Source organism: Melanaphis sacchari, unplaced genomic scaffold, assembly GCF_002803265.2.
Source record: "Melanaphis sacchari strain LSU unplaced genomic scaffold, SCAv2.0 Contig212_pilon_pilon, whole genome shotgun sequence".
Lineage (NCBI taxonomy): Eukaryota > Metazoa > Arthropoda > Insecta > Hemiptera > Aphididae > Melanaphis > Melanaphis sacchari.
The window spans coordinates 540,920-552,418 of record NW_020271059.1 but is presented as its reverse complement, the minus strand read 5'-3'; the positions used below and the strand labels follow the sequence as shown (position 1 = coordinate 552,418).

At 28.3% G+C, this 11,499-nt stretch overlaps 1 protein-coding gene across 1 annotated transcript; it reads right to left on the bottom strand.

The window, feature by feature from the left end:
• Positions 1-1,549: 1,549 nt before the first annotated feature.
• LOC112593905 (zinc finger MYM-type protein 1-like) lies at positions 1,550-4,252 on the bottom strand. The gene has a single exon (XM_025338492.1). The coding sequence runs from the start codon at positions 4,250-4,252 to the stop codon at positions 1,550-1,552; it is 2,703 nt and encodes a 900-aa protein (XP_025194277.1).
• Between the last annotated feature and the right edge of the window lie 7,247 nt (positions 4,253-11,499).

Sequence of the window (11,499 nt, the reverse complement as noted above, 5' to 3'; positions counted from 1 at the left end):
CGTCTGGTGAAAGATTTTCTTACTTTCTTTAACGTGTCATAAAATGTGTTTTAAACGATCAAAACATATTTACTATATAAATGAGCACTTATAAATATACACATTACACATTACAATATTAATAATCGAGCATTGATATATTTGATATATTACTGTAATTACAAAAAATAAAATAAAATCTTTTATTCTTAAATTTGCGTATTACAAAATAAATACAGAAATCGCGTATGATTGTAGTATGTTTTTTTTTAATTGGATTTAAACATGTTGTGCAATTTGTCTACCGTAATAATAAATATAATTACAAATATAAAGTATTTTGATCATTAAAATATTAAAATTGAATGAGTATATTACCACTGTATATTAATTTTCCTTTTTCGGACAATAATAAAATTTTGCTTTTCCACTTGTACCGGTTCCAGTTTCTGGGCTTGAAATGATTCCACTAAATTGTGTTATTTGTTGTCTTAGATTTGATATAATCTAAAATACCAGAATATTATATTAATAACCAATATTTACTATGATTTAAGTATCTTATACAGAGTAATTCATTACACACAGAACACATTTCATAATATAGATTTGATATACCTATGTACAATGTACATATAATTATAAATATTGTTACGCTAAGTTGCTAAGTGTTTGTCCATATGAAACTAGTTCCGTGTAACTTAGGTACCTATCCATTTCGTGAAATGTTGTCCAAATAGCAGAATTACACGTATTTCCATGTATTCGTTTGAAGATTCGTCTGTGGATGTCTCTTTTAAAAATGTAGATATAATTAGTTAATGGTAACTAAAATAAGATACCTACATAAGTTTTTGATTGTACATTAGGCAGGTTTCATGTAAAATTATATCAATCGTAGTGCCTGATCTTATTGTTAGCGTAATTGGACAATTATTCATTATTAAACTAAGAATGGTTCGAAAAAAATTTACAAGTGGTTTTGAATATTTTCCCAAAATATTGGCATTTTTTGATATCCTATACTTGACATGAATATATCACAACCGATAAAACGTTTCGTATCAGCTAATCAGGGCCGTCGTTACGATTTGCGAGGCCTTAGGCAATATCTAAATTGTGAAATGCGAGGCCCCATATAATTTATCGTAGAATAAAACCATTAAGATTTCCCATCAATAATAGTAATAATACTATGAAAATTAAAAGCGTGGATAGCTTTTAAGATTTAGGGAACATTTATTCTTCCGACTTACCTACGTCTATAATATGACCAAAAATGTGTAATAAGTATCCCTAATATATGTGTACAATTAAATCCTACAGGTAGTTACGTAAAGTTGATTAGGTATGGGAAGTCAGTCAGTCAGGACATCTTATTTTATGTATCTATAGATAATAGGTTTAAAAGAAAAAAACAAATTTATTTAACAAAAAATGTAATTAAAGTGCTAAACTTCAAATAAAACATTATAATGTACAATTCATTAAAAAACAAAAAATAATACATTTTATTGCTTATATTATATAATAATTATACATTTTTTTGATCATGATTCATGATGCAAAATTAAAACATTTTTTTCCTTGATTTTTTAGCTGCAAAAGCATCAATTATTGAGTCAAAATTGAGTTCTGAAGCCATTTCATTTTCTATGGATAGCATTGCTAATCCAGATAATCTGTTTTGAGTCATTGTATTCCTCAAATATGTTTTTATAAGCTTAAGTTTTGAGAATGACCTCTCAGCACTAGCAGAAGTAACTGGAATTGTCAAAATGATTCGAAGAGCAATTGAAATATTAGGAAAACAACTACGAGCTTTTTTTGTCAGTTCCAATGCTTGTAAAGCTGTCATGTTTTCTTCAACCAAATTTCGAAATAAGATTAATTCTGTATACAAATCTACCGCTTCAATATCTTTTGAGTCACCAGAAGACAAAATATTTTGTAAATCCTTACAATATTTCATTAAATCTTCATCATTTGTTTCTTTTAAATTCTTTATATTAAATAAAAAACCGAAGTTCTCTTCATACCACCTAAATTGTATAAATCTTTCTTCCATTGAAACAATAGCCAGGTCTAGAATAACAATAAAATATTCTTGTTTAAATATTTCTTCACCATTATTCCTGTGTAAATCATTATTCCTCTCATAATCAAACATTTTTTTAGCTTTTTTATATCTTTTTTGAGCAAATACTGGTTCAACATCTAAATCTTTTGCTAATTCATTAGCTGTGATTTTCGCATTTTCAAATCCATGACAATTTGTTCTGTACTTTTTTAAAAAATCTAATAAGCTATTCAACATACTCGTCGATATTTGCAAATTGGTATTTATAGATTGTAATGATTTGCTTACCATATTTACTTGCACCAAAATATCATACCATATAACTAGACTTAAAATAAATTCATAGTCACCAATTCCATGACTAACCAAAGAATTGGCTTCGCTCTTAGTTTTAGGGTCATTTGTAACTTCTGAAACCTCTTCTAATGCTTTTATAACTCCAGGTATTTGATACCGAACAGCTTTAATGCTTTCCACTCTGCATTCCCATCGGGTTTCAGATAAGGGTTTTAATGTGAGTTCTTGGCAATGTTTTTTTAAAATGCTCCAACGTTTTGTTGAAGAAGAAAACAAACAATATATTCTCTGTATTATTCCAAAAAAACTAATTGCCTTTATGGAACTTTTGGAAATATCTCCTAGTAATAGATTTAAGTTGTGTGATGCGCATGGAGTAAAAAATGCTCTACAGTTAAGTTGTTTGATTCTGGACTGTACACCTTGATATTGCCCCTTCATATTTGATCCGTTGTCATATCCTTGTCCACGGCAGTCCAGAAGGTCAATATTATATTCTTGTAATTTTGAAACAAGTAAGTTTGCTAAATGTAAACCAGTAGTTGATTCAACGCTTATGAAATCTAAAAAATATTCTTCGATTTTTGGTGCTGAAGTTTCGCTTTCTAATTCTAAATTAACTATTCGAATAATCAATGAAAGTTGTTCTTGGTGACTTACATCCGGGGTGCAATCCATCATAATTGAGAAATATTTTGCACCTTTTATTATTTTAACTATATTTTCACGTACTTTACTCGACATTTGTTCTATCAATTCATTTTGAATTTCTGGTCCAAGATAATGATCATGAGTTTCTTGATTATTTATTCTTCGAATGTGTTCTGCCATGACATCGTCGAATGATGCCATCATTTCGATAAGCCCGAGGAATTTTCCATTATTTTTTGTACAAACTTTATCAGATGAACCCCTAAATGCATCATTGTGTTTAGATAAAAATTGCACGGTACATATAATTCTTTTAAGTACGTTGCGCCAATGGTTCTTTTCTTTTTCCAACATCGCTGAATGTTCTTTGTCAATTGTTTGTGATGACAATAATCTTGTTTTAAGTTCTAACCAATCTTTAAGTGATTGACAATGATTAATCGATTGTTCATGTATTTTAAGAGAATAACTTATATTTTTCCAATCGTTGATACCGTTTAAAGATAAGCCACTAGTACAATTTTTTTTTAAAAAGAGTTTGCAGCAAAAGCAGTAAACACAATCCTTTTTATTTGAATATATTAACCATTCTCTATCGACGCGTTCACCGTTAGACATAGTTCGATAGAAATGATAAGAAGTAAACTTTCTTGGTGGGTTTTCATTATTAGCAGGAAACTCTTGATGTGTATTTCTTTTTACACCTAAAGATACAATATCTATTCGAATATTATGAGTGATTTCTGAAGGCCAACATCCAGGATCATTTAAATCATAAACATATCTATCGTTCAAAGTATTTTGTGTTTCTTGAACGTCAAGAGGTGATGTAAGATTTTGAACATTTTGCAACCCAGTAATATTTTTATTTACATAAGACACTTCCTGAACTTGACAATCCACATCTGTGTTTTCTATTCCATCATTCTTATTAACCGAGTTTACTCCGTCCAATAAATAATGAACATCAAGAGATGGTGTAAGATTATGAACAATTTGCAACTCAGTAATATTTTCATTTACATTAGACTCTTCCCGAACTTCACAATCCGTATCTGTGTTTTCTTTTCCATCATTTTTACTAACCGAGTTTACTCCACCCAATAAAGCTTCATTTTTTTTACTGACAAACTTTTCAAAACATCCACGTTGTTTTTGCATGAATGCTTCAACTTTTGCTTTTTTCAACCGTTTTTGATGACCTGAAGGATGTGATCTAAATTTATCACGATCACGACTAGCCATAATTACCAATAATTGAATAATTAATAAATAACTTCCTGTGTTTCTGTAAATTATAATATGTACCTAAGTATCAATTTTTTATCTAATTGTATCACTTAATAATAATAAAATACTAATTTTGAATTATACATTTAATTATTGAGTTTAAAATATGGATACTAGCCACTAGGGCCAGATTTAGACTTCTGGATTCCCGAGGCAAATGTTTTTTTGATGCCCCTAGTAGTCAACCAATTAAAAATACCTAATTCATTTAAATATAGCAATAATATTAAAATAATTGTAATAAAAGAGCACACGACACAAAAAATAAGTTCTTTTTATTTGAAAGAATGATTAATTCTAAGAATAATGTTAGAGGTTTTACATTTCTACTCGCATTATTCAATATGTTATGAGAAATTGAAAAAAGACGCGGTGCGTCATTGGACCAGTCTCCTCGTAATTACCTATCTTATACGTGTAAAAGTTTCTCGCTGCACACAACAATTTTAGATTTATTAACCCGAATATTTTATTTTAGATTCTGAACGGAGTGATGAATGTATTGATTTTACAATGATGTGTGTTTTTTTTTTTTTGTGTCTGACGACAACATTTGGAGCAGTAAAAATGCTTCGATTTTGGACTTCAGCCTCTCTTTGAAAAGGAAATTGAATCTAGTTGGTACTTTGTGGGTTCAAAAGTAAAAAATTTTCAATATTTTTTAAATGAGTCGGGAAAAACCCTAAAAAAATGACAGAAAAACGGGAATTTTTACGCAAAACCAGTTTTCGACCAAATCGAATTTTTTATTTTGCTATAACTCAAAAACTAATAGATATAAATACTTGAAATTTTCACCAAATGTTTATATTACCGTTCTCCATACACAGTTAAATTTTTAAAGAATTTAGACTTTTTTTGAACTATTTATAAACAATTGAAATTTTCCTTTTATTTTTATTTTTTATTTATAAATGTTGATAAAAAAAATTCAGCTGGAACAAATTACTTGAAAATTTAATTGAAGGGTCCACATAACTTGTTCTAACTCTCATTCAAAAATTTTAAAAATACATAGGCACAATTTTTTTTTATTAGCATTTGAAGTTCAAATATTGACAAAAATTCGTCAAAATCATGAATATTTTTCACTATTTGGTAGTTAAAAATTTATAAATATTTTGCTATCAAAAGCTAAGAATTGAAAATTTAATACTATGCTGTCCATAATTTAAGTTTAGAATAATTATAAAAAAGTTTGATGATTATTCAATTTAAAAAATTTTACGAGTGTTTAAAGTTTTAATTTTAATTTGAAATCAAAAATACACGTGTAAAATAACGATTTACTACTAAATAGTTTTCGATTTTTGTTATTTTTAAAAAATTACTAAACGTAAGATCTTGAAACTTTTACTTAAATGTTTGAATTTTTTTTAAAATAGAATATATGACAATATTTAAATATAATATATCCTAGACTGACAAATCATCTCCGTTCAGAATCGTTTTTCGTATACAATGATACCTATCATTGCATTCAAATTTAACCTACCTTAGTCCGAGGTTCACCCCACCCCCTAATGTACAGCAGAGCGATACTCACTTACCCGCTTTTTTAAATTTAATTTACTTATAAATGTGTGGTTTCATGTGTTTAAGACGATACAAGTATAATAATTTCAATATAACGTTTAGTTTCTTAGTAATAAAAATCTTAAAGGAGATATTTTTTATTTTTTATTTCGTATTTAAATCGGTATGGCGCGCCGTTTAACAAAAATATCACTTAAGATTTTTAATATTTAAACAAATACATTTTATATTGAAATTCTGATATGTACCTACATTTGTAAAATACGCAACCGGGCCTTATGACGTCACGTGGCTAATCTACATTTCTTAATTTCTCATAAAGTAATAATTTTTTTTACATCGGATTTTCACCCAATCATTCCATACAGCGATACTGCGATAGCTACAATAATTTAACATTTAAAATTTAAATAATTTAAAGAAGTTGTTTTTTTGTGTTTCGTGCTTCCTTAAGAATAATCGTAGAACTGTAGAAGTGCATGTTACGGGTTACGCAAAAAAAAGGAATAATTGGTACTATTATTATAGTAGTGAAAATGTTAAAACGCCAGCCACATGAGTCAATGCGATCCGAGGTTTGGTCACCCTTATGATATCTAACATTGTAACATTCAGGCGAGCACGAACTCTGTTACATTACGGCGTTACATTATACCAAAATGCTATCATTCCTATTTTTCATTTTTTCGTCAATACATAAGGTACTTTAGTACTTATATTATGATAAAATTAATTTTTTTAATAACTACACGTTGCTTAACTACCTATATTAATTAACGTCGTCGGTTGTATAAATAATAATATTACTTACATAATTAGTCCGGATCCATCTGCTGCGACTGACGAAATAGAAATGTAAAACAACTCGTCGAATTATATTGACTTAATATTATATTATACTATTTATACTATAATAATCAAATATAAATAATATATGTACATAATATATACATAAGGCTAATAGCTATTAATATCCACGAGCGACGAGCGTACAGCACGGCGTATACCCGTATTGGTTAGCGATAATTACGTTATCTTGATTCTTGACGTGCCACTGGTAAGAGTGTGGTCTACAAGACGTCTACGACGATAATAATACACTAAAAATAATGTTTAGGTACTGGCGGTATTGCACTAAATTTAAACTAAACTACAATACCCAATATAAATTAAAACTCAACAGCATAATATTTGTCACCATACAAAATACAAATGTACATTGTATACCTAATCAAACAAATAATATCAATACAAAACTAAAAAAAATTAATAATTTTGAACAATATTTTGGTATTAAATTTAAGTGCGAATTGCGATTTGCGAGGCCCTACAAGCGCGAGGCCCTAGGCAAATGCCAGCACTGCCTACCCTTAACGACGGCCCTGCAGCTAATGTCACCTGTATATCACTTGTTTCTACTAATTTCTTAGTACAATTAACCATATTTTCAATTATTATTTTATCGTTAATTTATTGATTAAAATAGTTTATAAACAGCTATTCTAAATCATTATATTCATTAGGTGAAAAACAAATTAATTTTTTTTCTAAAATTATTTTTTCTTAGTCATATCATATTATTTATATATTTTATTTGTTCTACGTTTGGACTTAAATTTTTATAAGAAATAACTTCATCAGTTTCAGACACTTTTAGCAGATTTTCATGTAGGTACATTTGTAACATTAAAATTAAAATTTAAGTTTTCTAATTATTGAAAATATATGTTATTTTCAAATAATAATTGATCGTTGTCACCAATACTATTTAATTTTCTTCTAAAATATCACATTCCATTTTATCATAATATCTTCTGTCTTGCTTTTTTAATTTATAAGTAAATTGACACTTCAAACGTACCTATATTATTTGAGTTCTTTAATATAATTCGATTATGTGTTTAAAATTTTATACTTACACCATAATTATTAAAAATAAATAAAACATATGTCTAATGTAATGGATATTGGGTAGTTAATACTACAAATATTTTAGATTGGACACTAATATATATAAGAAAAATATCCATCTAAATAGACATCGGGCTTGTAGTACTATAAAATAATATAACTAGTTGGACTTCAAGATGTTATGATATTATATTACATAAAATACATTTGTAATTGTACATCTTTACAGGTCAGTGATTATTCATCGCCAAATAATTCGAACGATATTAAATTTAACATGAATATGGTTTGTATGCAATGTCTGTGTTGGAAGTATGGTACTTGGTCGTCCAACGGGATAGAGATTGGTCATAATAGTTCGGTTAAAGGAAACATACAGTGTTATGCTTATCATTTATCTATGTTCAAAAGCTCAATTTTTGTGATACCTGACTTAATAAATCCACTAGATGAAATCCATTTATTTTCAACTATAGCAAATAATATGATTTGCCTAATACTGGTGTCGGTAATTTTTATCTTGTATTTTGTCTTACTGTATTGGTCCAGTGTTAATGACAAAAAAGATCTATACATGGTGAGAAAATTTAACCAGATAGACAATATGTTGTAATTCTAAAATTATCTTTTCAGAACCGTATAATAATTCTTGATGACAACCATATGGGGGAAGATGAAGTGTATTTAATAACCGTATACACGGGACATTTGCTCGGATCTGGAACTTCAGCTAATGTATGCATTGAATTGAATGGAACCATTAGTAAAAGTAGTGTGAGTTTATATAATTATTTAAAAATAACTAACATTAATTTTATTTTTATTTTTATATTTCTAAAAATATCACACGAACCATATTAACAACTTGGCTTATATTATCATATTATGTATATATAAATAATTTTAAAAGTACTTTAAAGTTAGGTTATTTAAAACAGTAATATTTACGCTATAGTTTCCTTGAGTTTATTGACCATACTTAAGTTATTTTCTCGTTACAAGTAATTAATGTTATTACTACATTAAATATTTAAGTTACAAATTTTTTGATCATATGATGTGTTGCTAGTTTTCCCATCCATTCAAGTTTCTAGATTATAATCAAACGCCTGGTCATCCAACAGAACTTTTGTTGAAATTTTTCAATTTAAATCTTCTAATTTCTATAAATTCTATATACCTTAAAAAATAAATTTGTTCTACAATATGTGACAATGAGTTCTAACGTTTTAAAGAGTGTTGTGGTCATACATTAAAGCAGATAAGATAAACTAGATTAATGATATATATTTAGTGTTGTTTTATAAGTAATTATGGACACGGACTCTGTTAATCAACGCATTTTTGCCATTATAACGTGTGTTTAAATTAATTTCATTGTAACCATATTATAACATTTTCAACGCAATTTCAATTTTTCTATTGGGAAATAATGAATTTGTAACGAAAATTTCGTTGTAAGGTCAAAATGGATTTGGATTTAATAATCAATATAATATGCTGTAACATTAAAAACACGTTGTTTCACAATTTCGTTTATATAATTATTAATTACTAATAATGTACAATTGAGCATTATTAACTTAAATTTACTAACAAACTGGAATTTATCTTATCTTTTTTAGTGTATAATTACAATATTTCTTTAAATGTCAGAATTACTGAACGCTTTCTATAATAACGATAATATTTCTAGAAATTACTATATTCCCTAGAAAATGTCTTGAATTCCTTAAGTTGGGATGAATAAAAACTAATGTTTATTTTAATATTGCCGTAGTTAATTCAGAATTTTTATAATTGCAATTATTGCATATGAACTAAATACATTTTCTAAACTAATAACGGTTATGTTTTAAGTTGCGTACACACTTGTAACATTTACGTTTAACGTAACTAACGTAGATGCACTATTTGTAACCCCACCAAGTAACAATCTTTTAATGTGACTTGAATTTTCCGACAACTCGTGGAACGCGATGTAAGTTCGTCGCCTATCAATTTTTGTTACGCCATAATGTTACACCTTAACGTTCTCACATCTATTGCTGTTATGCGTTTACGTAACATTCGGCGTTACGTTACGCGCTAATGTTACAATTGTATACGCAGCTTTAAAGTGAGTTTAGTAAATATTTCCACACAATTATTATATTATCATAATATTTGATGTAATTAATCTGTGACCAACTATAGTCCAAGACACGAAAATGGCTGGTGATCTGTGTGACTCAATTCCGTCACTGATACACTCGCCGCTCACACGGATAACATTTCAACCGTTATTCGCAGAAATATCATCGAATTGAACTAACACTATAAATACATTCTAATAACATATATCTATATATATTTAAATAGATAAATAATAGCGTTATTTGGATTTCCTGAATAATTATCGTTTCGCAAAATCGAGAATACCGATTAAGATGTGAGCGTCGCGCTAATGCTGTAGTTACTAACCGTGCAATATTTTTGCCGCCGCCGTCGATTACGTACACTTGTTTCTATTTTCTTTTTTTTTTGCTATAGTGCTTTATCAATAACCCTTACCGATCAAGTAATTTTGTGATTAGAGGAAACCGAAAGGCGAAGAACAATCTTTAGAAGACTCAGACGATTCCTACCGATACTAACACCTTAGTTTTATAGATCCCGTTGAAGTACGAGAAAACATGTCTGATGACATTTCTGAATCTAAACCTAATAGTACACAAATCGAATACTCTGCAAATATTTCTTTTGAGAAATCGTAGTCCTATAATACAGAATTATTATTACTTAGGTAAAGATAAATTAACAAAATGGTAAAGGACGTCTACTAATGTGCATACTCGCAAACGGCAAACATAACATCGTTTTAAATTTACCAAGCTTAAAACGAGTACCAAGCTCGCAAAGTAAATTCAATTTTAGAGTGTTGGAAATTATTTTTTTATTGATTATACGATAAAATATACTTTCATATATCTTGATAAAATTCGTTCAAAATATACATATTAATGTATGGTACACGGAACATCAGAAACCGAAATAAACACGCTTTTTGGACTGTTATATTTGACTGGTGTTTTACGTAGTAATAATCTCAACCTTGACGATTTTTGGTCAAATAAAATCTCTTCCCCAAAGTACCTTCGAATAGTTATGACAAAAGAGTGATTTTATATTCTGCTAAGAGTATTGAAGTTTGACAATAAGATACACGTGCTTAAAGAAAACAATTTGATAAATTTGCGGCAATTTGTTCAGTATTTGATGACTTTATTCTACGTTGCGATAGCTGCTTTACAGTGAAGAAAAACGTAACTATAGATGAAATACTCGAAGGTTTTTGGGGTTGTTGTAGTTTTTGGCAATATATACCAAGTAAACCAAATAAATATGGTATACAAATTCATGCCATAGTCGATTAGGTAAAAAATGGAAGTATATGTTGGACTCAGCCTTATGGGTATTATAAATTCAAAAATAATCCTAAAAGTGTTGTAAAAAGATTAATTGACCCTATTACTAAATTCGATCGTAATTTCATTTTAAAACATCGGTGTAACTTTATGTCCTTGACAAATGATCTATTGAAAAACCATTATATAACTATAATCGGTACATTCCGGAAAAAACAAACGTGAAATTCTTCCTTATTTTTTAGACATCAAAAAAAGAAAATTAAACTCGACGATGTTTGGTTATGAAAAAAAACATATTGCTTACGTCTTATGTGCCAAAAAATAAAATAAAAACGTATTGCTTAT